We start from the raw sequence: 26,067 nt of genomic DNA, 5'->3' as shown, positions 1-26,067 counted from the left end.
TAAAGCTGCTCCTGCCAGTGACAGCTGAGGGCTGCAATCCCCCATGGCAGCCTTGGAAAAATCTGTTTTTACACATCAATTGCCAGAAAATTCCCTTTCTCTGTGAAGTCTCTTGGATATTGTTAAGTTTGTAAGGTGCCTGTAATACACTTTATCCTCTGTATCCACTGTAGCCCAGAAGATGCTGGAGCACTGCAGAACTCAGGGAAAAAAGCCCTTTTTTAAGGACAGGCCATCCCTCCTGCTGATTTATGAATTTGTGGTTTGCAGTTTAGCTCTTTCCTTATCTCTAAAATCACCACCAAAACCTGCACAAGCTTTGCCCTGAAAATTATGGAATGGTTTGGGTCGGGAGGGAAGTTAAAGGAACTTTCCACCAGCACAGATTAGTCCCAGCCCCATTCCATTAATTTTTATATAATTGTATTAGGTGAATTTTCATATAATTCACCAGCCAGGAGGTCCAAGGAAATAATGGATTGAGTGTCCATCCCAAATGTCCAACTATCTACATGCTATAGGAAAATAAACTACTTAAAGCTCTAAGAGTCAGAAAAACTAAAAAAAAAAAAAAAAATTAAAAAATATTAAAACCCCAAACAAGGCACAAATTAAAAGCTTTGGAAGATGCAAGACTCTCCCCTCCAACACACATTTGAATTCTCACAGAAGCCTCTTAAATTAATTCAGAACAAGCCCAGACTAAGGAAAAGTGAAATATTCTGGATTATTCAATGTCCCACTCCCAAAGGAACATAGGAGAAGTAGAAATTGGCTGGGGGGGAGAAAAGATTCCAGGATTTCATGGTAAGTCCAGGAGCTTTGGGAGGTACCTGGAAAAACTGTTTATTTTCTTTTTAACTTTGTCCTATTGAAAAAAACAAGATTCTTTTTTACAGCTGCTCTCAAGTAGAACTGGCTGATTTGATAAGGTGCATCAAGAGCTGACTTTTCATTTCCTATTGATGGATGATGTTTGATATCCTGAATGTTTTATTCTCCACTACAAAATACTGGATGGTCCACCAGGAATCCACCCCGCCTGCCCACGGAGCTGCAAATTCCCCAGGAAAATCTGCAGGAATACAATCCTCTGGAATTCCCAGGCACTGACACTGCCAGCTGCTTCCCCCTGTAGGATCCCGTGGCTCTGGAATCTGAGATCCCAACTACAGGCACACAAACCATTTCCTGTAGTACCTCTCTGAATCCCTTCTCCCTTTGAACAAACCAGGAAATCTGGGGGAGGTTCCTCTCACATCCAAGGACAGGGATCCACGTGCAGGGCAAGGAGAGGGACTGAGGAGTATTTGAGGACACCTGACCTGGGAGGGGGAGGAGGAGCAGAGGAGGAGGCTTTGATCTGATGGTTTCCTGCTTGAAGGATGCAATTACTGGTTACTGAAACCTTGTTCTCCTCAGCATACAAAATACGCCTGCTCTGAGGGCCCTGCACACAGGAGGGGTTTGCTCACAGATTCCCGGGAGGATCTGGGGGATTGGTGGAGGGGAGCTGGAGCTGCCCCATCCCAGAGCCCCCCCCCCATGCCCTGGGCTGAGCCCCAGTGTGGGCAGCAGGGAAGGGATTGGGATGGTGCCCCTGTGCCCCTGTGCCCAGGTGAGAGCCCACCTGCAGAGCTGCCCCAGCCCTGGGACCAGCACAGGGAGGCCGTGGAGCTGCTGGAGAGAGGCCAGAGGAGGCAGCAGGATGAGCAGAGGGATGGAGCAGCTCTGCTGGGAGGAAAGGCTGCCAGAGCTGGGATTGTTCAGCCTGGAGAGGAGAAGCTTTGGGCTGAGCTCAGGGTGGCCTTGCAGGGCCTGAAGGAGCTGCAGGAAACCTGGAGAGAGACAATTCCCAAGGGCTGGAGTTGCAGGACCCAGGGAATGGCTTCCCAGTGCCAGAGGGCAGGGCTGGATGGGAGATTGGGCAGGAATTGTTCCCTGGCAGGGTGGGCAGGCCCTGGCACAGGGTGCCCAGAGCAGCTGGGGCTGCCCCTGGATCCCTGGCAGTGCCCAAGGCCAGGCTGGACATTGGGGCTTGGAGCAGCCTGGCACAGTGGGAGGTGTCCCTGCCATGGCAGGGGTGGCACTGGATGGGCTTTGAGGTCCCTCTAAACCCAAGCCAGGCCATGACTCCACTTCAGGCACTGCCATTCTGCCCCTGCCTGTTTTGCTCTCCTGCTCCGTGGGTTTTTTTTTCAAAACACGCCTTGACCCTGCCGGTTTTGCAATGTGGGATGAAATCCTGTTGCATGCCCCTGGGAGCTGAGAAATTCTTGTCTCAAGACAGAATTAGTGATTACCTCATCCTGCTGTTGGAGCAGAAGCATTTTATAAACATTAAAGCCTTTTCCAAGGGCAGAACCAGGAGCTGGTGTTACTCTCCTTGTACCAGTGGGGAGCTAAGGCAGAGGGATGAAGTTCCACCGATTTTGGGTGCTGAAGTGGAGAGTTTGCATGACAGATTCTGGCTTGGGTGGCAGCACTTCTGCAGGCCAGACTGTGGGTTCCTCAACAGGCAAAGAGAAGACAGGAAACAGGATTTCCAGAACTATGGAGCAGAGATGAAGAGAAGCCATTTCTCCAGGGGGTCTGTGCCTGGACCTCCCCACCTCCACAAACAGGAATTCCTCCCCAGTATCCCATCTAACCCTGCCCTCTGGCAGTGGGAACCCATTCCCCCCATCTGTCACTGCATATTCTTAGAGAAAGTCCCCCTTTCTTCCTTTTTATAGGGTTCCTTAAGGTTTTGAAAGGGCTCTGAGTTCTCCCTGAAGTTTCTCTTCCCAGGCTGATGGAACAGGAGCATGGTGGACATTCCCCTCATCCTTTCTCCCAGTCTCCTTCCCCTGGCAGCTCTCACCATCCCCACCTTGCAGGAGCACCACAAGGACCTCAGAAGAGGGAGTGAAACCAGGAGTCACCTCTAGGAAGGTGATCCAAGAAGGACTTTGCAGCTCTGGAGTCCCCTCAGCTTCTTCTTCAAGGAAGAGCAGGCTTGGCCAAGCTCCTGTTCCACTCAGAGGCATCGCTGCAGGATCAGGAGGAGCTCGTTAATTGTTATTTGGATGAGGCGGCCCCAGCAGTGGGGGTTGCTTAGCAACATCTCCCAGGCCTTGGGAGAGGCTGCAGCCATTTCAGAGGTGGCCTCAAGGAGCAAAACCACCCTGGGCAGGGGATGGAACCCACAGCACCTCCCTCTGCCCTGTGGGGCGGCCCAGTGGTAATTCCCATTTATTGTGTTTCCATAAAACATGGGATTACCTGAAACAGCCTTAAGTGAGGGGCTGGGAGAGCTGGGGGTGCTCACCTGGAGAGGAGAAGGATCCAGGGAGAGCTCAGAGCCCCTTGCAGGGCCTAAAGGGGCTCCAGGAGAGCTGCAGAGGGACTGGGGACAAGGCATGGAGGGCCAGGAGGCAGGGAATGGCTTCCCAGTGCCAGAGGGCAGGGCTGGATGGGAGATTGGGCAGGAATTGTTCCCTGGCAGGGTGGGCAGGCCCTGGCCCAGGGTGCCCAGAGCAGCTGGGGCTGCCCCTGGATCCCTGGCAGTGCCCAAGGCCAGGTTGGAACAAGTTGAGCCTTAAAATCCCTCCCAACCCAAACCATTCCATGATTCTGGACCTTATCAAACCCAAAAACTGTACTAGAAACACAACCAAGTCTTACAGGGCACCTACAACTGGTAATTAACATTGGAGTAAAAGAACCCATCCTGCTGAACAGCAACCAGCAAATTCAAGTTCAGCTCTTATCAGTAAACAGCCTAAAAATAGTTATTTTAAAAAACACTAATATTGTTTATGTTGGGGAAAGTCCTGCAGACTTGGGGCTACAAAAACACCACTGAAAACCAACACAAACCTGACACCACCCAGAACAAAACACACAAAACACTCCAAAGCAGGACACACACCCCCCAACGACCCCACACCGCCTTGCTGAGACCTCCCAGGTCCCACCTGCACCCCCAAAAAGCCCGAGGAAGACCAAATGGTTGTTCCTGATGTCCATTTTCCGGGAGCAGCACTGAAAGGATTTAAGGAAAAGGCATCACCACGTACCCGCCTCTCTTGTGGCGCTCCTTGTGCTTGGAGATTTTGTAGGGCAGAGACCTTTCCCCCAGGTTCTCCAGGTTCCTCACGATGGCTCCTCTCTCCATCAGAGCCTCAACGGTGCGTTTGAGCACGGCAGCTGTCTCAGGCTTGAAAAGAAAGAAAGAAAAGTGTGAAATTCATAGAAATCTGGTTATTTTATAGAGTAGAAGGGACACCTGTACTTGCACAGCTCAGCACTTGGAGAGGTGGTGCTGCAACCCAGGAAGAAAAAGTGGAAGCATTAAGGGAGAGAATTTTTAGGAGCAGGCAATCGCTCAGCAAAATTTCCTGCCATTTCCAAGTCGGGCCCCAGCAAAAAGGAAATGGTTCCTGGATTGAACTCACCTGGAATCACTTGGTTTGAGCCTTGCACAAGTAAATAATCCTAGCAAAGGAAAATGATGGATTGGCAACAGTTTTGGGGTCCTTGGTCTTTTAAATATTAATTGTTCATTAATATTTAAAGTGAACAGTCTGGGGAAAACATAAATCCTTGATATGGAGACAACAATTAGCACACATTCATTTATCTTGTTATTTACACTGCACGTGTGGAACACTTGGAGAAATCATGGAATATCCTGAGCTGGAAGGGACCCACAGGATCACTGACCCAGCCCCTGGCCCTGCCCAGCCCCCCCAGCAATCCCAGCCTGGGCATCCCTGGCAGCGCTGTCCAAACGCTCCTGGAGCTCTGGCAGCCTCGGGGCCGTGCCCATTCCCTGGGGAGCCTGGGCAGTGCCCAGCAGCCTCTGGGGGAAGAACCTTTCCCTAAAATCCAACCTAACCCTGCCCTGGCCCAGCTCCAGCCGCTCCCTGGCTGCTGTCCCTGGCCCAGGTCTCAGATCCCCAGGGAACCCCTCGGTGTCCCCACAGCTCTCCTGACATCCCTAAGGAAACAGCCACCACCCCGCCGCAGGAAGCAGAACGTGGCTCCCCACTGATATCTCAATAACCAAAGTTATTTCTGCAATAAATCCCTTTGCTGAAGACCTGCACCTTCTTCAGGAGCTTAGCTAGAAGCTCAGCACAGACACCCCACCAATCCCATTGTGTCCCTGGCAGCAGTGTCCAAAGGCTCCTGGAGCTCTGGCAGCCTCCAGGCCATGCCCATTCCACAACCTCATTTCAGGGAGTTGTGGAGAGCAGTGAGGTCCCCCCTGACAAACCCTCCTTAACCTCCATATAGATTTAAATTAAATTAAATTAAATATTGTTGGGTAAACTCCCTGCCCTCCATGCCTCTCCCCCCAAATGATACAGAAGCTTTTTGTCTCTTTTCCACTCAGCACATTCCCCGAGTGGCTGCAAGGCCAACGTGAGGTGCAGTTTCTAAACACAACGAAGCCAAAGATTCGAGCCCCGTGTATTTAAAAACAAAACCAGAGAGAAAGAACAAGAAAAGAAAGCCACAGATTTCTACATTCAGGATTGTAAAATTTGCAGCCTTCTCCACTTGTGGCCATACTCTGAAAACATCAACTAATTGTTGGGTTGGAAAGCTTGTCACTGTAACCCCTCTCATCCTCCCTCTCCCAAAAATGCCATGGTTTATCCTGGCTTACCTAAAGCCATCACCCAAACTAAAAATAGGCTGAACTCTGCTAACCAAGAGATCCACAGACACAGGTTCCTTGGTTTGCCTCAGAGCCAGCCCACTTGGGGACAGAGGAAATGGGCCTGCCTGGCTCCCAACTTGGGAGCCACAACATTTTTTCCTCAACAGCCAGCACTAATTCCAGTCCCACAGCCCAGCTCTAATTCCAGTCCCACAGACGTGGGGAGGGAAAAGGAGACAATGGGAGCTGCTGCTCCAGAGGGGAGAGGGAAGAGCTCGCAAGAGCGCAAAGGGCCTGGTTTGTAATTCCAGCTCTGGATACCCCTCCTGCCCCCACTGGCAAACCAGAGCCATTCCCAGCTGCTTTCACCCTCAGTGAACTTTGGCAGCGGCCTTGGGCCACTTCAGTCGGTCACAAGTTGTTACCTTGTTCTAGAAAGGTCCAGAATCCTGAGATGGGTCAGGCTGGAAGGGCCCACAGTGGCCACCTGCTCCCACCTCTGGGCCACCCCAGAGCCCAGGGCCCAGGAGTGTGGATATTCTGGAATATCCCCAGGAGGAGGCTCCAGCCCCTCTCTGGGCTCTGTTCCAGCCCGGGCCCTGCCCAGGGCAGCAGTTCTGCCTCCTGTGCAGGGCAATTGCCGGGCTCAGGCCCTGCCCGTGGCTCTGGGGCCGCTGCTGGGCCCCGGAGCAGAGCCCGGGCCCTGCCCTGAGCCCTCCCTGCAGCCAGGGACACCCAGGGCTGAGGGACCTGGAAGAAGGAACCAAAGGACTTCTGTCTTCAGATGCAAATTCCCCACTCCTTTATCCCCTATTCTAAATTGAGAGCTACCCAGAAGAAACCTGTTAACTCCACAATTCCCACCAAGTCCAACGCAGCCCCCAGTGTCACAGCAGCCACAGCTGAGGGCCACACCCTGAACACTTTGTCCCCACCTCAGGTTGGCCCCACCTTGAACCCTGTGTCCCATTCTGGGCCCCCATGGCAGGAGAGCCCTGGAGGGGCTGGAGCGTGTCCAGGGCAGGGAAGGGAGCTGGGAAGGGGCTGGAGCCCCAGGAGCGGCTGAGGGAGCTGGGAAAGGGGCTCAGGCTGGAGCAAAGGAGGCTCAGGGGGGACCTTGTGGCTCTGCACAAGTCCCTGACAGGAGGGGGCAGCCGGGGGGGTCGGGCTCTGCTGCCAGGGAACAGGGACAGGAGGAGAGGGAACGGCCTCAGGCTGGGCCAGGGGAGGTTTAGATTGGATATTTGGAAAAATTTCCTCATGGAAAAGGTGGTCAGGCCTTGGAAAGAGCTGCCCAGGGAGGTTTGGAGTGCCCATGCCTGGAGGTGTCCCAGAAATGTGGGGTTGTGGCCCCTGAGGACGTGGATTAAAGGTGAGCACACCCTGCTGCTGGTCCATGGTTGGACTGGATCATCTTAAAGGTCTTCTCTACCCTCAGCAATTCTGTGATTTTGGCCTCTCCCTCTCTCCTCACCGGTCTGTCAGCTCAGCACAACCCCACCCAAGAGCAGGAAACTCTTCCATGCCCAACTGGGGTGCCCCATTCGTTCCCACCAGGATTAAAGCCACCAATGTCCCATAAGAACCATCAAAGCAGCACCAACCACCCTGTCCCAAGGGAATGTTGTGTATCAGAGGGAATAAAAATGCTCCCATGGGTTTTATCAGTCCCACAGGACTCACCTGGCAACCAGGAAGTGCATAAAGACACGGGAACTGGAAAAAAAGGGAATTCTCTGGTGGAAAAGTGCCCTCAGGCATGAGCCTCAGCCATGAAGCTCAAAGAACAGCTTGGAGACAAACCAAATGTGGAAATAAAGCCTTTGGAATGCTGATGCCTCCTAAAAAACGAGGAGCCACCCACCTGGAACCAGAGCCACGTGAAAGGACTCGGCTCCACTGCTACTTTTTCCATCTCATTTCCCCAAGAAAAGTCCAAGGAATAGAAAATCCAGCACTGGCTACAAAAAGAGCTTTGTCAACCACCAAAAACTCCTCCAAGAAGAGTCCTTGGAGAGAGAAAAGGAAGCAAACACCAAATCCTCAATAGTTTTAGGGCTAGGACAGTTCTCAAGTTCTTCTGGCCACTTGCTCAGTCCAACAGGAAACATTTAAAGTCAGTGGGCACATCCCAAATTATAAACAGCAATAACTCCATCCCAATTACTTGATTATCCCTTCAATGTAGCAACAGCAGGATAAAATTAGGTCTTTTTTTGGTTGCTCAGCAGTTACAAAAGGTTGGTCTGGGATTATTTACTGAGGTGGAAATCAAAGAAGGCAAAATCCATGTTTAGAAGGAAGCTGCAATTCCAAGCAGCAAAACTAAGGGGGAAAACCAACTCCTTGTTGTCATTTACTGCTTAATAAAACACTAGAAATTATTAGTGAAAATGATTAAAACCTCTGTGATTACTGTACAACAACCCACAGCAGCAGCCCCAGGGTGGGTACAACCACTCAGGGCAGTCAGGAAAGATCAAAATCCAGAGAAATGCAGTATTCCAAGGAAAAAGAAGATGTAGGAGCTGTGCTGAAGCCCTGGGAAAAATGGGCTGGGCTGGAAATTGAGCAGTGGGAATGGGAGGACTCTCAACACCTGCCTGGAAGTTCAGGGGTGGGGAGGGATCCCAGACTGGTTTGGGATGGAGGGACCTTAAAGCCCATCCAGTGCCACCCCTGCCATGGCAGGGACACCTCCCACTGTCCCAGGCTGTTCCCAGCCCCAATGTCCAGCCTGGCCTTGGGCACTGCCAGGGATCCAGGGGCAGCCCCAGCTGCTCTGGGCACCCTGTGCCAGGGCCTGCCCACCCTGCCAGGGAACAATTCCTGCCCAATCTCCCATCCAGCCCTGCCCTCTGGCACTGGGAAGCCATTCCCTGGCTCCTGGCCCTCCATGCCTTGTCCCCAGTCCCTCTGCAGCTCTCCTGGAGCCCCTTTAGGCCCTGCAAGGGGCTCTGAGCTCTCCCTGGATCCTCTTCTTCTGCAGGTGAACACCCCCAGCTCTGCCAGCCTGGCTCCACTGGACTCATTCCAACACTCCAACACCTTTCTTGTGTTGGAGTCCCAGATCTGGATCATTTTAGGGACAGCTGGATGCAGGGACAGAGGTTTCTGTAACCACAACAGAACAATTTTCCCAAGACAGAACAAGGGACAAATGGGAAACCCCCAGGTGCTCCTGACCATGAGAACCTTTCCACGTTCCCACCCAACACTGAGTGAGCACGAAGGCAGGAGAGACTATTCCAGAAATGGATTTGGCAAATAGAAGTTGCAGCAGGCACATCACCAAAAATAACTCAGGGGGAAGTGATCAAAATTACCTCTGAATTAAAATTAACACCCCATCCTTCAAACAGATCTTTAAGTAGTATTTAAATGGGGTGTAAGCCAAAGACCCAGATATGAATACCAAGGCCAGGGACCAGGATGCAGAGGAAGCAGCAACTTTTAAACTCAAAGTGATGCTCGAACTCTTCTGTTCCAAAATCCACCTTTCTTCTTCAAAGAAACGAAATTCTACGATGGATCTTTTTTATTTTTAACTCAGTATTTAAGATCAAAGGAAATTCTAGAAGAAATTAAACTACAATCCAAGGAATTCAAGTACTCTGTTAATACCAAGTCACAGCTAAATTAAAGCATCAGTCCCAACACTGAATTTAATCCATTTTAGAGAGCTGAGCGTCTTGAGAGTTTCTAAAAAGAAGCCTAAAAGGTGTCTTTTAAATCTGAAATAAACAGCAGCCAAATCCCCCATGATTTAGGGTCATTTCAAGGGTTTATTACTAGAAACAGCTGAAGTAACAACTGGCCACAACTTCACAGAAGGGTTTGGGTTGGCAGGGATTTTAAGGCTCATCCAGTGCCACCCCCTGCCATGGGCAAGGACCCCCTTCCACTGTCCCAGGTTGCTCCAAGCCCTGTCCAAGCGACACTTCCAGGGATGGGGAGCCCTCAACATTCCAGGAAGAATCAATTAAACCTCAAAATTAATTAAACACCTTCCTCAAAACTTCAGAAACTCTCACTCTTCTTCCAACCACAATAAATTCTAATAAGGGTTCAGTGTAACACTGCAAAATTCTACTGATCAGAAACTTGCTGAGAAAGAGCTCCCCAGGAACTCCAAGTTGTGTTCCTGCCATGACTTTTTGATGTGAATACATTTCATCAAGTCTACTTTGTATGTTCTTTAAGGTTAAATAATTAGGAGTGGAAAGGAAAAATTAATTACACCCAAACAAAGAAGACATGGAGGGAACATCCCCCCTTCTTCCTCCTCCTTCCTCAGCTTTATAGACAGAGCAGGACACCACAGGGGCTGGGATGTCCCCTGCTCAGTTGGGGTCCCTGTCCCAGCTCTGGAAAGAGCTGGAGAGGCAACTCAGGCGATTTCCCAGAATTAGAGAATTTCCAGGATCCCTGAGGCTGGAAAATCCCTCCCAGCCCAGCCAGGCCCAGCTGTGCCCCATGCCCACCTTGTCCCCAGCCCAGAGCACTGAGTGCCACCTCCAGCCCTTCCTGGGACACCTCCAGGCATGGGCACTCCAAACCTCCCTGGGCAGCCCCTGCCAAGGCCTGAGCTCCCTTTCCATGGGGAAATTCCTGCTGCTGTCCACCCTGAGCCTGCCCTGGCCCAGCCTGAGGCCGTTCCCTCTCCTCCTGTCCCTGTTCCCTGGCAGCAGAGCCCGACCCCCCCGGCTGCCCCCTCCTGTCAGGGACTTGTGCAGAGCCACAAGGTCCCCCCTGAGCCTCCTTTGCTCCAGCCTGAGCCCCTTTCCCAGCTCCCTCAGCCGCTCCTGGGGCTCCAGCCCCTTCCCAGCTCCCTTCCCTGCCCTGGACACGCTCCAGCCCCTCCAGGACTCTCCTGCAGGAGCCAGAACTGGGCACAGCCCTCGAGGGGCCTCTCAGTGCCCAGCACAGAGGGACAATCCCTGCCCTGCTCCTGCTGGACACACAATTCCTGATCCAGCCCAGGGGCCTCTTGTCCCACCCAGACTGGTCTAAGCCATCTCCACCTTCCATGAGAGGAATTTTCATGGATCAGATCTGGCTCTGGACATGCAGCTCTCACACCCATCCTGCACATCCTCACTGCTGCCCAAGGACAACGAGTCAGGACAAAGACAAAGCTGAACATGGTGAGTAAAAAACAAAAACTTTCCACAGCACATTTTGAGCACCACAACCAGAGTTTTTACATCCTCCCACTTTTGCAGAACACAACCATCCTTGGCTCTGGAGCAGAAGAAGGTTTAAGGTGGAAGTCACAATGTTTTCACCAAGTGAAGAGGGAACCTTGGCAATTCCTTGCTCAAATTCTGCCACATAAATCCTGGGACACACAAAGCTACCTCCCAAACAGGCTTCAGGTAAATACTAAAAATCACCGCTGACAAAGGGTTATAAACATCATAAAGCTGAATGATCCTCTATCACTCCACCACCACCTCAAAAATAAAGCCCACAACACCCAAAAAGCAAATCCCTGAGTACAACCTGATTCAAGTGAACAGAGAAGGCCCAGAGGTGAAACCTTCTGCCTCATTCCCTTTCCCAACAGCAGAACATCCACAGGGAAACCGGGACAGCCACATCCCAGGAGGGGAATTCCCTGCAGGAAAAAGGCCTCATTGCCACCACCTCCCTCCGTGGGATTTTCCACACAAATCAGAGTTGCTGCAGCATTGAGTGAACCTGCCCAGAACCCACCTGGACCAGGCCCCCACACCCAGAGAAACCTTCAATCCCAAAAAGCAGGAAATTGGGGAGTGAGACTTGGCCAACACAAACAGAACCAGCTGGGGACAAAGAGGCTGCTTGAACCTCTTTGAGAATCGCTGACCTGGAAAGCTGCTCACTGAATAAACACCTAATAAACTAATTAGGGAACTGGTTAATTAATAGTTAACTCATGAAAACGCTCCCTCCTGGAAATCACAAATCCAAACTGAGTTTGCAGGCAGGAAAATGCTTATTTCTCATCCCAAATCCAAAGCTTCCTCTCCAAAAATGTTTCTTATCCACCCCTTGAAACAAACAACAGCAAGACTTCCATACTTTTTATACAACACAGCAGCAAAAGAAGAGAATAAAGGAATAATTTTGGTTAATTAATTTTCTCTGCAGCTGAAGATCTGGGTTTAGCAGCCTTGCCACCGTTATTGCCAACATCCCATCTCCAAAAGAACAGGAATCCCCAATTTAACACCAGGCCTGCCCCTCTCCTTGCTGAACCACCAACACTGGACAAGGAAATCGTCATTCCCACCATGATTCCCAAGTTCCTCATGTCCTTTTGGGGAACAGGGATGGGGAGAAGGAAGGGGGAGATCCAGGCTTGGGCTCTGCTCACAGAACTGTGCTGATGTGTTAACCCCAAAATCAGTAAGAAGGTGCTTGTCATACTCAAGGGCTGCTGAAGCAGCAGCTGAACGGGCTATTTAAACAGAAAAACAAAAAAAGATGGAATTGTGCACAATTTCCAAGCAGATTCCTCAGCTAAAGGGGGCTTCACTCCTGTTTTGTGCCCTGAGCCCAGCCCCACCTCCCAACACCAGTGGCCAAACTCGCAGCATTTGGGATCCTGAAGTTCTCCTTGCACTTTTAAAGAACCCAAAAGGCTTTGCCTTTGGAATAACCAGGAAAAACAGGAATTATCTTTACCTACAGGGACGCAGGGCTTACAGAAAGTAAAATACCCCAAATCAGCTCCACAAATCTCTGTTCTGGTGGCTTGGTTGGTTTGGTTTGCTTTTTTTTCTTTTTTTCTTCTCTATTTTTATTGAAACTTTGTACAGAAGTTTTGAAACATTTCCATACAATACTTTGAGACAGGACAAAAATGCCATGGTAAAGGAATGTAAACTGCAAGAAACACAGTCTGAAGTATCCAAATACTCTCTAATAAGAGTTTCAGTTTGAAGACTAATGCAGGAGGCAAAATAATATGCATACAGTATACAAAGAACAGTATACACAGGGCCAGCAATGCTAACTATGAAAATTTTGCATCAGATTTACTTCAAAGATTGATAGCAATATGATAATTCTATACACTAGACCAAAATTAATTTATCATACATCGTTTCTATGACAAAAAGCTTGTCATTAAGGACAGTAGCAACTTACAATATAATTAAGCTGTATTAATCTCATTAACACTTCTAAATCTATATTCCTACTACAGTAAAGGGTTTGGTTTTTTTTCAGTATATTGTCTTATAAGATCTTAAAAGACCTTTAAATAACACTTTACCAAAAGAGACCTGGATCCATTATAGTGATCTTATCTACATGCCCATTTGGCTTATTTCCAAAAAAACAACCAAGGGACAAGGAAAAAGGCAGGTTTCAAATGCTATATGATATCATTTGGTTTTGGTCTGAAATGTATTTTCGAGAGTTTAAAAAAAAACCAACAGAAAAAAGGCAGTTCATTAACTGGTATTTTATATAAAATCTGCAGAAAAATACAACAGCAACAAAACCCAAAAATACTTCACAGATATCTAAAAAAACATTTTCTCAGAGATACAAGGTAAAGCAGCATCACTTTGACACTGTGCTTTAGAAAACAAGATGATGAATGAAGAGACTGCTCGAGTGAGATTAGAAAATTTTGCTTTCTTCTTGAAGAAGACTACTAACATTTTGCACAGCAACTATTTTTATAACCACCTCATTTTAAAAACGTGTATTCCTAGACACAGAATTGTCATTTCACCGCCGGTTTTGCTCAAAGTGTCTGACTTTACACAGTGGAACTGAGAATGCCAAGTGTCACCAGATGTCACTATACCATGAGTTCAAGATTGGAACAGAAGTGAAGCAAATGCCTTGAAACCAACACCAGGAAAGAAATCAAAGAGAAAGTGTTTTGTAAACAAAACAAAACCACTTTGCAAAACAAAACAAAACAAAAATCAAAAACCCAAAAAAACCAAGAGTTCAGAGATCTCACAGTGAAATCAGAAATTCTAATTATATATGTTTTACATTCTAGGACTACTCTTTACCTTAGGCCAATTAAAGCACATTAAACCATTTAATTATATACAAACATTTTCTTTAAAAAAAACAACAAAAAAAAATTAAAACATTGCACAGAAGTCTGCTTTTAACATCACATAACAAGGTTAGTTTTATTTTCAAAACAATTACATTTAAGGGCACAGAACATACAGAATACCAACTTAACAGATGAGTAATTTTGCTTCTCTGTACATGCTAAATCCAAAGATTTCCTCGAGAAAGCTGGAGCTTGGCAACTCCGGCTTCTTCCATGTCTCCTGTTCTCTGAAAGGGAACAATTCCCAACACCTCCTCTATCTCAGGATTTAAAAAAATAGATATATAAAAAAAATAAAGCTGTTTTAAAGTTGTAAGCATCTTCTAAGTGCTGGCAGAGTTCCCTGGGTGGCTCTGCCCCCTCCACTGCAACCTCGTGGAAATAAATCCTTTTCTCTCCTCGGTTACAGGGCTCATGACTCTCATCAGAAGTCTCATCCTGGCCCTTCTGGGATCAGGGAACACACAAGTGGAGAAGTAAAAAATACACAATATAAGGAATATACTGAAGGCCATTTTAATTTCTTACAATCTCGCACTGTTTCCTTTCCCTAAAAGCTAAACAGGAAAAATTATTTTTAAAAAACCAAAAACAACAAAAAAACCTCTAAACTTTGGCAGAGAATAGCATCAAATCACCATTAAAAAAAACTTAAATAAAAACAGTCTCCCAAAATGTATTAAACTCTCAAGAAGCCTCTTCTTTTTTATTTTTTTTTTTAATTTTTTTCCTTTTTTTTTCCTTTTTTTAAATAAAAGGCTTCTACTATTTCCAGGAGCAAAATTCAAATATCTTACCAGAAAAATAAGTTAAGGGAAATAACAAGAAGAAAAACAGCTGTCATTCCAAACTCAGTTTTCCAGGACTTGTCATCCTAAGATCAAGGCAATAATAAATAAACCCATTGCTGCAAGACAGAAGCACAACCAGCCCCACCCAGGGGGAGGAAGCCAGGCAACAAAATTCATGGAGCTGATTGTCCATCGTGGGAAACACTTTGTGGTTCTGCTGGACCAAAAAAATGGGCGTTTAACCCCAAATTCATCAACTTTCCTCCTCAGCAAAGGCTTGTTTACGCTATAAAAAATCCCTTCTCCTACACAAGGTCCTTGTCACCAGCAGGCAGCTTGCTTGGAACCTCAGAAACATCTCTATTTAGTAATGAAGGCCTTTTATTAAGTGGTTTTATGCAGCAAAGAACATCAGCAACTTCCAGGACCTCTATGACACAACGAGGCTGAAGAGGAGCACACAAAACACCTCGGAAACACCTGATGAGAAAAAGCACTGGAAAAAGAATTTGCTTCAAAGCTTCGCAATAGCAGGTCCAAAGATGGGGTGGGGAGGCAGATTAGTAATTGATGATGACCCTGCCTGTCAGTTATCAGTGTGATTAACGTGGCAGCTCGTTAGTGTAGCAAAAGGGAGAATAAATGAACTGGGAGATGGAGCATGTCGGGCTCCACAGTGCATTCGTGAAGGACTCGACTCCCTTCCACAGCCAAGGACGATTTCCCCATGGATCTGACTGAGCAGGACACTGGAATTCTGCCTGTTAACTCCTCCAAGTGTCCTCTCTGAGGAGCAAATGACTCGGGGAAGGGCAGAGGGATGAAAGGAGCAGGGAGAAGCTGCTGGAAGCACTGGAAGCGCCTCCTCCAGCCGTGCCTTCAGCTGCCCGCCCACGTAAGGCACCCTGGGGAACAGCACAGGGGGGCGATGGAGCCAAGCCAAAGGGTCCCTGAGCTGACCTGGCTTCCCAGGTGGTGGCAAAGCGCTGGACGTTGAGGGCAAGGAGGAGCAGCCTGGAAAATCCCAGCGCCAGCCGCTGCTCTGAAGTCGTGCCGAGTTCCCAAGGGACACGAGTCTCCTTCCCTGATGGGCCAAATCAGGCATTTGAGCCACATCCCAGCCTTCTCAAGAGGATATTGTTGGACTGAGAATTCTCTTTACCCTCTACAAGTCGTTATTTTTCATCCCACTCCAATCAAATGTTGCCCTAAATTATTTTATCCTGTGTGGAAACAATTCCCTACATTGGACATCAAACCATCCCTCACAGCTCAGCCTGCTAATGAAGCAACTTGAGATGCCATTATTTCCCACACCAGGATTTCACCCTTGAATAGGATTTAAAATATTTTCCCAAACCAAGCTGTGGCCACACAAACCAGAAGAAAATGTGTCTCGTCCCATTGGTAGCAACATCAATACCAGGTATGGTGACTCCTCTCTACAAATATTGCAACAACACTCCAAGTTTTCCACTTTGGAGTAGTTTTACTTCCCAGCAGCAACAACTAAACAAGTGGAGAAAGTGGGGCAGCTCAGCCTCTGGTGAAAGTTTGGAATGAATGAGATTCAACTGATGTAAAAACACCACCAAAACAAACAAAAACACCCCAAAAATAGAAGTGAATCCTTTTATCTGAAAACATGTACTGTAAATTAGCTACTAAAAGCCATGTGGATGGCACCACTGGAAAAACAAACTTCCTCCAGCAGTCAAAGGCAGGATTGATCCGAATTTCATCTCTATAAAACCATTTCCCCCACAGGAATTGGTTCTTGTCTATGCACCAAGGAAACGTTGCTGGACCCCTGAACTGGTTTTGGTGAACTCTCACAATGGTCCCTCTGCTCCATTTTGGCCCAGCCAGTTCGTGCTCCCCGGAGAGCTCAGGAGCAAAGAGAACTGGAGGAATTGTTTCCATGGAAAGCCTGGATATGACCACTCTGTCCTGGAGAGGGAAGAAGTTTAACACTGGAAGTGCAGCCACGCTGGGCTCTGCTCCCAAAACCAGGACCCAGCTTGGCTTGGGGAAGGGCGAGAGCACCAACCTGCTGCACACACGTCCTCCACACCTTGGAACTGCTCATCCCTCTATCCTTTGGGAGAAAAGATCCTCTGGATCTGGAGACCTACAAATAGCTGTGACTGCCTGGGAGGAATGAATGTTTTTGGACAAATCCCGAGGACAGGACAGACCTCAATTGGCGACACAGATTGTGGCTGCACGCGCTCCCCGTCTCCTGACACCGAATGCCTCCGGATTGTTCTGAGGAGGGAGGGAATTTCTTCCCAGAAAGGTCACTCATGGGAAGGGGCTGCCCAGGGAGGGGGTGGAGTGCCCACCCCTGGAGGTGCCCAAGGACTGCGGCACTCTGGGCTGGGTGACAAGGTGGGGATTGGGCAAAGCTGGAACTCAATGACCTGGGAGGGCTTTTCCAGGCTCAGGGATTCTGGGATTCCTCAAAAAACCAAAAAGGTTTGACAGGGTGAAAGGGGAAGTGGGAGAAGACGTGAGGCAAAAGGACTGTGGAAAACAAGGAGCACTTTCACCTCTCTCCCCCATTTCCCCTTCCTTGCCTGCCCAGTTGTTCTGCCCCTGCAGCATCGGGGCTGCAGGGATTCCTCGCAGGCACAGCAGAGGAAAACCCTTCTGCAGGGTGGAGAACAGCTTTTCAAGACATGCAAAGCCTCATGTTTCTCTTTTTCCCACGTGGTAGAACCTACAAACAGATTTTTCCCTAAAAAGAAGCTCATCCTAACAATGTCCTAAAGGTTTGGAGGCTGGGGAGGCTGAATGAATCTTTTTGGCCATTTACTGAAACTCAAGAAGCTCCACCCAAACTTGAGGAAAAAATTCTTTCCATGGAGGTGGCAGAGCCCTGAAACAGCTGCCCAGGGACATTGCAAACCCACCCTAAAAACTCTGGGATTCTTCACTATACTACAAACCCCACAGAAAGAATATTTCTTTTTCTTCCTCCTCCACTGACAGTTTATCATCTCCAGGCTTATTTTTGATTTCATTTTTTTTTGTTTTGTTTTTTTTTTTTTTTTAAATACAGAAACTTTTCAGTACTGGAATTTACAGTGGATAAAAATCAAAAGACAAAAATTTCCTTACAAAGAATAATAAAAAGAAAGAAGGCAGAAAGCTGCTAAGAGCTATCATGTTTTAAGTGCTATAAAATGAGACAAAACAGCTTCCTGTTGTTGCCAGAAGTGAAATGAGAAACTGGGGAAAAAAAAAAAAAGGAAAAAAAAGCAGTGAGTGTAATTAAAAAGTGCTAAGTTGGCCAAGGTAATGTAGTTATTTTATAAATATGCATCACAGCTCTGCATTTAAAAATCTTTTGACACAGCTTTAATCACTCAGATTTTACACATTGGTAACTGATTACCTGTTATCTGCACTTAGTGCTGACTGAGCTGTAACTGCCTGACTTCAAACACAGCCACCTGCCTGCCTTTGGTATATTTATACACAGAAAAACAAAAGGTTAGTGCTGCAAATGGAAAAAAAAAACACCAAAAAAAAAAAAAAAAACAACACAAAAGGGAAAAACAGAAAAAGCCACCACAGGACAGGTTCTGCTTTCAGCAGAGGGAGGACAACACATTTCAAATGGTCTCGAAATAGGCTAAAGCTGAGTTGTTCTGACAATTATAGCGTAAACAATGCCTGGGTTGTGGTTATGTCGTTTGAAAAGAAAAGAAAAACCAAAAATCTCCAGAGACCTGTATCAACTTCTGTATGTTTAAGCCATACCCTTAAAAGTTCACTATTCACTCACAAAGAGAAGTAGACAAACATGAAGATTCCAAGAGAACAGACACAGACCAGTCCAGTATTTAGTAATAGTTTAACTTTTGGAGTCTCTTCCAGCATTTGTAAACAAACAGTCTCTTCCTCGACCTCCCGAACCACTCTCTTGTTTATGTTTTTACTTTTAAAGCCACAGAACCAATCTATGAATTTCAAACGTCTCTCCCTGTCGTCAGTCTCCTCCTCATGCTTTTTCTCCCCCATCAGGGCCGCCTGTCCGTTGGAATAACAATCCACGGGCGTCTCCACCTCGGAGTGGCTCACCGAGATCACCGGGTTGCTGTCATCCCTGCACGTGACCAGGAGGTTGATGTCCTCCGGCTTCACGTTTTTAATGTTCTCCTCCGACTTCCCGTTGGGAATGATGTGGTTGGCGTTCTCGTTGCACTTGAGGACGCTCTTCTCCCGCGCCTGGTACAGCTCCCCCTTGCCATCGCTCTCCGGCACTTTCCGCTTCATCAGGGCCCAGAACGTGGTGGTCCGGACCTGCTCCTTGGTGGGTGGTGGCGTGAGCAGGCTCACCACGACCGTCACGAACCCGGTGATCCAGAACAGGCCCGTGGCCACGTACATGTAATGGATGTCCTTGATGAAGCCGGGCCTGGTGTCCGGCTGGTTGCACTCGGGAGCGCGGTAGAAGAAGGCCAGGATCAGCCGGATGGCCCCCAGGACAAACCCGGCCATGCCGCCGTAGAAAGCGCCCTGCTCGTTGCAACGCTTCCAGAAGATGGCCATGAGGAACAGAGCGGCCACCGGCGGGGTCAGGTAGTCTGCGACCTCCTGGATGTACAGGTACATCTGCCCGCCCTGCATCTCCACGATGATGGGCACCCAGGCGATGCTGATCACCACCATGAAGGCCACGAAGACCCTGCCCACGACCATGAGCTCCCGGGAGGTCGCGCTCTTCCGGATGAGTTTGTAGACGTCGAGCGTGAAGATGGTGCTGGCGCTGTTGAAGATGGAGTCCAGGTCGCTCATCAGGGCGGCGATCATCACGGCCATCATGAGCCCGCGCAGCCCCACGGGCACCAGATTCATCACCAGGCGCGGGTAGGCGATGTTGGAGCAGCCGGCCCTGCTCCCGCACACCTGGAAGCAGTGCTCCGGGTTGATGCAGGCGATGTCATCCACGAACAGGATGCGGGAGATCATCCCCGGCACCACGATGATGAACATGGGCAGCAGCTTCAAGAAGCCGGCCATGAGGGTGGAGCCTTTGGCATTAGCGATGTTTTTGGCGGCCAGAACTCTCTGCACAATGACTTGGTCAGCGCACCAGTACCACACTGAGGCCGGGGTCTGTCCCAGCAGAAATCCAGGCCAGGGAATGTCTTCGTCCGTCGGCTCACGCAGCATTTTAAGAGAGTCGGGCTTTGGGTTGACGTTGCAGGAGTTGGTGTTGGAGATGTTGTAGGTTAGGAGGATGGAGGTGATATTTGGTGTCGCCAACATGTACCTCCTTTTCACTTCTTCAAACCCACCGACCTCTGTGAGGCTTATGATCATGAGTGTGAGGGCCCCGATGATCATAAGCAGGGCTTGGAGGGTGTCCGTGTAGATGACGGCCACCAGCCCTCCGGTCACAGTCAGCAGCGCCGTCATTCCGATCAGCAGGATCACCGACAGGTAGAGGTTCCACCCTAGGGACTCTTGGATAAAAAGCGCCCCTGAATACAAGTCAACCGAGAGTTTGGTGAAGATATAAAGAAGTAGAGACAACGCTGCAAAATAGATTTGAATCCTATGCCCTCCGAACCGCTTGGACAAGTATTCGGGCATGGTGTACACTCCCGACCGGATGTAGACTGGCACGAAGACCCATCCCAAAAGCTGCAAAAGCATTAAGGCGTTGAACTCCCACGCGCCTACGGCGAATCCGCTCGCCGCTCCAGATCCTGCGAGCCCAATGAAATGTTCACTTCCAATATTGCTCACAAACAACGAGGCCCCGATAGCTACCCAGCTCATAGAACGCCCTGCCAAAAAGTAGCCACTCACGGTGCTCCGATTGTTTTTCCACATGGCAAAGAAACCTATGCACATTACAAGCACGAAGTACAGGGCCACAATGGCAATGTCTGCTGGCTCCAAAGCAGCCCTCATTTTGTAACCAAAAAGCCTTCGCTGACGTCCACTTCTCGCCCCCCAGCCAACGTCTCTTAAGCACCACGTGAACCAGTTTTAACCAAAATCAACACAGCGGGTCAAATTCTTTGTCCCTTGGTTTGCTGTCCTGATGCTGGTGGCAGTGGTACATTTACTTTTCTCCGCTTCTCAAATTTGGGAACTTAGCACGCACTTTTAATCCACATTCCACAAGAGCATCAGCCTTAACTCAGTTGATGTAGGAGAAATTCTTAGTTGCAGCTAAGTTTAGTGAGGCCTACTGTACCAACCCTGCAAGGCAGCAAAGACAAAAGACAAAGATTGAATTAGAGAGGAATTTCATGAAGTAATGAGAAAAAATTTGAAGTGTAGTAAAACAAATCACTGAACACCACAGATTTTTCCCCCTTTATATTTCCTGCAATCCATAACAGACATCATTAAATATTTGTAGGGCTAAGTGGTAAAAGCCTTTTAGGAGTCAACCTCAGTGGTTACAGGTACCTTCAGAGACGCAGCAATTTGGGAGGATTGAGCGACCCAAATTCCCCAGAACACGGCAAGCAACAAAAATACATTTTCTTTTCCTTTACTCTGGTGTCTCACAAGTCTCCTTCTCAAGCCACTAACGAGATCTTCCTCTTTCAAGCAATGTTAGGAAAATAAAATTGAAGTAACTCAAATAACAACCACTACAGAGCCTGAACTTGGCTCAGCATTTCCTGCACTGCACCCCCAAATCCTGGGAGATCCTGGCACTACAGGATTGCACTTGAGACACCAGCTGGCTGCTAGAAAAATCAAAGTGAGGTCACAGCGCTGTCAAAAACCAACATCCATTTCAAATCAGCTGGAGAATCAAGGTTACTCTGCAGGTTTTGAGGTGAGTTTGCTTCTGTCTGGGGTACAGATAATCACAGGGTTATTTTTTACTTGGAAAGCTCTCCATACACATCCATATGATCCAAGGGGAGAAAACATCTCATTCCAGCAAGTGGCAGAAGCAAAACTCCACCTGACATCCCATTTTAGGGCCAGTGCCTCTGGATACCCACACCTGGGGTTTTGGGGGAGCACCAGAGACACAGGAGGGAACACTGGGTGGATTCTGGCAGCAGTCACAGCTGGGAGGATGCCAGGAAGCGCTGTTCCCAGCATCCATTCCCATCCCAGCATGGAGAGGTGGAAGGTATGGAGGCAAAGCTTTCCCTGCTGCTCTCTTCCCAAATTCCCAATCCCACCTGACACTCTCCCAAGGCATGTCAGGAAATAAAACTCATTTTGGCAAGCAGGACTGAAGCACTGGAAGTAGAGGGAAGGGGACAATAAAGACTTGGTGGCAGGGAGGTGAGAGAGGAAGGGGCGCTGAGGAGCTGCATGGGGCTCCCTCACGGATTTGGGATGTGCTCCTGTCTCTGTTTATGCCTTGGGAGGTACCACAGAATCATGGAATGGTTTGGGATGGAGGGACCTCAAAGCCCATCCAGTGCCACCCCTGACATGGCAGGGACACCTCCCACTGTCCCAGGCTGCTCCAAGCCCCAATGTCCAGCCTGGCCTTGGGCACTGCCAGGGATCCAGGGGCAGCCCCAGCTCCTCTGGGCACCCTGTGCCAGGGCCTCTCCACTCTCTACCAACCCAAAACCTTCTAATGGGTTTAGAGAGTGCTGGACACAGGATTCTTCTATTTCCTACACCCAGTGGCCATGGGAAGGGAAGACCAAAGCAAAGAACAGATTTATTCTGAAGAGCAGCACACAGACCTTCAGCAATAATGAGATTATTACAGAAGGTGAGGAATGAGGTCTGACTCCACTCCCCTTTCCCACCCACTGGTAAAGGCATAAAAAACCCAACACTTTGTCTTTTTGCTGACCATAAAGTCTCACAAGTCCTACAAGCATCAGCTCCAGGCATCCCCTTCCAGTTCATTCTCTGGCATGAGGCTGAAGCTCCCATTCCATTAATTAATGATTAATACAGCCTGATAACATACTCTAATATTTGGTTGGTTTCTTGTTTAGCATCCCTGCCATATACTGGGTTTGTTTAAAGGGTCAATAAAACCATTTCAAGTTCCAAGAGAGTTAAGGTTGAAAATGCACATGTTGTGTTGAAGGCAGCAACGATGCTGAGGTAAAAACGTGCAACTCCTCATAGATTTTAAAAATAGCTTCTAGAAAACCACAACTTCAGCCTTAAGGAGAAATCCACCATCGTGTCATTTGTATGATCCAGCTGTTTTTCAGGAGAGAAATAATTTAAAAAAAAAGTAATAAGGGTTCCCCCCCAGCACCACGAACCCACTTGAGAATAGAGATATTCCTTCTGCTGGAATTACAGCCAATAATGAGAGACTAAGGAGCCATGGCACAAAACGGACTGATTACAGCACTGGGCTAAATTTATCATTCCTCAGAAGCCTCAAACCACAGATGTATTTTCAATTCTTCCACAGAAGAATTCATATTTCTCCCCACCCGCAAATACAGGAGTAGTTAAATGGTCTAATAGCTTAATCCAACCCAAAATTATAAACGCTTCACATCAGATGACGCAATCAGAGCCAAGTTTAATGGACTATTCTTAGTTTTAAGCACTTTGGAGCAACACTTTAATAGTGTTGTGTCTTTTGCTATATTCAGCTAAATTTTCAACTATATTATGTTTATACCAAAACTATAAATATTTGAAGGCAAAGGGAAGAAGAGATTTTACTGAGATATGATAAAAAAAAACCCTACTACTCAGAAAACCAGAAGAACAGCAAGATAAAGAAATGGCAATAATTAATATTTTTAATGCTCTGTTGTCCTTCTCATTACTGAAAAATGTTTGATTTGAACTTGAGTTCATCCCCCACCATCTTCCCTGCAGGTTCACCGGTGACCTGTCAGAAGTATCCTCTAGAGCAATACGGAGAAATCACAAAAATAGCTGTTAAAACGAATTCTATTTGATACCAGAAGTATCCAGCTCAGAGTGTTTCTATAAACAGGGAAGCTGGGGCTGCCCCTGGATCCCTGGCAGTGTCCAAGGCCAGGCTGGACAGGGCTTGGAGCAGCCTGGGATGGTGGAAGGTGTCCCTGCCCTGGGGGTGGGATGGATGGGCTTTAAGGTCCCTGGGAATCCAAACCTCCTGTAATTCCAGGATCCAGACTTTCTGACAAGTGTGTCAGTCAGTATTAGATGCAGCTGCCCTCAAATAAATTGTGACATTCCTCGATTAAGTCACTTCAGCTCCAAGGGGCTCGTTCCAACCAAAATAAACAACATGTGAACTTCCTGGAGTGTTTTCCATAGGAAGATACAGCCAGACCATGCACCTGAAATAATCAAATTGCAGAGAGCTGAACCCTGCCCTTTGTCACCAACACCCGAGGTTTCTTTGCCAGGCTCAGTTTGCCTGAGCTGGAAGGTGGAAAGTTTTCAGCAGCCACCACAAATTTGCTGCACTGTCACTAAATTACAGCAGTGAAGTAGCTTCTTGTACCAGTTTCTTAGACCTAATTCCAAAATAACCCTGGAACTTTTCTTCATTAGGAAAATGAGACTCGTCCCTCTGAACTTTCAGCAAGTTCTGACCTCAAGTCTTACAAAGGACTTTGGAGATGCCCCATGTGAGTTTAATCCTGAGTTATTAGAACAGTGAACATTGTGGCACTAACAGAGGGAAAAAAAAAAGAAAAAAAAGGCAGAAAGACAGTGCTGCTGCCAAGGTCTGGGAATTTTCTTCCCTGAGGCTGTTTTCTGGCTGGATCGTATCAAAGACACAAAACAATGTGCTTCCCTCTTGTCTGGAGATAGAGGCTGCAGCTCTGGTGAAACAATGCATATGTCTCTCCAACACCCAGCCTGTTCCTTAAGGGGAAAAAAAATCCCAAGCAAGTCCCTGAAGAGAAATTTCATAATGTGAAGCAGACCCAGGGTGGGATTTTGAGGAGAAATTTGTACGATTGTTCTAAAGGAAAACTTTCTCCACAGTGCTTTTCTAATAAAATGGGTGTTTAAAACACGCCAGAGTCCAACTGCTCCAGCTCTGAAGCCACTGTTTGTTCTCAGCTCCGTTGGGTTTTCGGCAGATGGGAAGTTTCTGAGCTGACTTCCCTTTTCTCCTCACCAATCCCAATGTTTGAAGGGTTAATTTGGGGGTGCAGATGCCCACCTATCCCACAGGAGTGTCTGCTGTTAGCAAATTAAGTACTTTGTTCACAGACTATTTCTTGGAAATAACATTCTCCCTCTCCACCTTCAAGCAGGAGTATTTGAACTCAGACCTGCAGCACTTTCCCTACTGAACAGCTCTGTTGTGTGGAAGAAAACTGTCCAGACTGCCAGGACCATGGAAAATATTAACTCCCTGCCACCAAAAAAAGTAATAAATAACAGAAGTCTCGTGCCTTGAGCGGGGTCTGTACCATGTCCAACCCCCTGAGTGTGTTTCCAGACTCCTCGCCCTCCTGCCGTGGACACACCAGTGAATTCCTACCTGTCCACTGCTCCACAGTAAACACACAGCAGCCTCAGGGAAAAAAACCTCTCAGGACAAAAAAAAAAAGGAGGAAAAGCTCTGTTCCATTTATTGCAGCACTCCAGAACACAAAAAAGGAGCACTGAAGCTCTTCATGGAGTAAGTGATACATAAATTATGTAGCACATGCCCTTGAGGAAGCAGGGGCTATCCTTGGCGATCCTCAGCATCCAGGACAGCAGTTCCAGGCTTTTCCCTGAAAACCAGGAGCTGGGGCAGAGGAATGTGCCAGGAACCCCCCTGGGACAGACAGGGAAGGCAGAAGTTGACCTGAAGCATCCAATAAATAACTTGAGCTGCTGGGGATGCCAGGCCAGACCTGAACTCAAGAGGCTGCAGCAGGACACATTTCCACGGTACCTGAGCCAACCTGACTGAACCTGTTGGTCACGCTCTGCATGGACCCCACATCAACCTCCTGCTGGCCTGGAGAACACAGGAGCCAACTCCAAAAACCACCACTACCAAAAAAATCCAATCTGAGGTGCAAGGATCAAGTCACTCACTCAAAGGAGCTGTTATGAACACGTCATGAACTTTTGTTTTGGTCAGGAATCACTCCAGCTCTGGTCTTCGTTTTACTGCAGCATCACAAAAAAGCAGCTTGTTCCAGCATAAATTCTTCTTGATTCTTTTTTACACAACTGCTGAGGGAGACATGAGAGAAATAAGTGACCCCAGAGCAAGAGACAGAGAACTCACTGCACTTCCCAGTCAGAAATGGGATGTACAGTGGACAATTCCAGAGCAGAAACTGGAGTGATGCGAGGCCATTGGGAGCTCATGGGAGCGACACTGTTAGAGCAGGACATAATTTATTAGTCATTTTTGGTTTTTTTTTAACCATTTTCCCCCCTCATCTCAAGCAAATACACCCACTCCAGTGTCCCACCAAGTCACAAATGAAGGAGGGGGGAGCAGGCAGAGGAAGGAGACTCCAGCACTCCGTGGACACAAGAGAAGCTGCAGCCTTGGAAGCAAGAAAAGATGGATGTTTTCTGAATCTGCATCACCCTCCCCGAGCCACTTCATGCCACTGCCTGTGACATTCACACTTGGCTGGTTCCCTTTGCCAAGAGCC

At 48.0% G+C, this 26,067-nt stretch overlaps 2 protein-coding genes across 2 annotated transcripts in view; both read right to left on the bottom strand.

Annotated features, from left to right (window-relative positions):
* Positions 1-26,067, bottom strand: part of MRPS6 (mitochondrial ribosomal protein S6) — a 43,761-nt gene that overhangs the window by 9,311 nt on the left and 8,383 nt on the right. Inside the window, exon 2 of the mRNA XM_082278131.1 lies at positions 4,062-4,201. Coding sequence (XP_082134257.1) covers positions 4,062-4,201 — 140 coding nt within the window. The remainder of the gene's footprint in view (positions 1-4,061; positions 4,202-26,067) is intronic.
* Positions 18,307-25,562, bottom strand: SLC5A3 (solute carrier family 5 member 3). The gene is made up of 2 exons (XM_082279112.1): positions 25,493-25,562; positions 18,307-20,746 (listed from the first exon to the last, which is right to left on the bottom strand). The coding sequence occupies exon 2, from the start codon at positions 20,450-20,452 to the stop codon at positions 18,311-18,313; it is 2,142 nt and encodes a 713-aa protein (XP_082135238.1). The 5' UTR covers positions 20,453-20,746; positions 25,493-25,562; the 3' UTR covers positions 18,307-18,310.

The sequence above is a fragment of the Coloeus monedula genome, assembly GCF_965178545.1.
Source record: "Coloeus monedula genome assembly, chromosome: 3".
NCBI lineage: Eukaryota > Metazoa > Chordata > Aves > Passeriformes > Corvidae > Coloeus > Coloeus monedula.
The sequence above is the reverse complement of the archived record's forward strand: the minus strand, read 5'-3'. Positions and strand labels throughout refer to the sequence as shown.

Excerpts from the sequence above, each read along its gene's own strand:
- SLC5A3 (XM_082279112.1), bottom strand. The coding sequence starts at position 20,452 with ATGAGGGCTGCTTTGGAGCCAGCAGACATTGCCATTGTGGCCCTGTAC.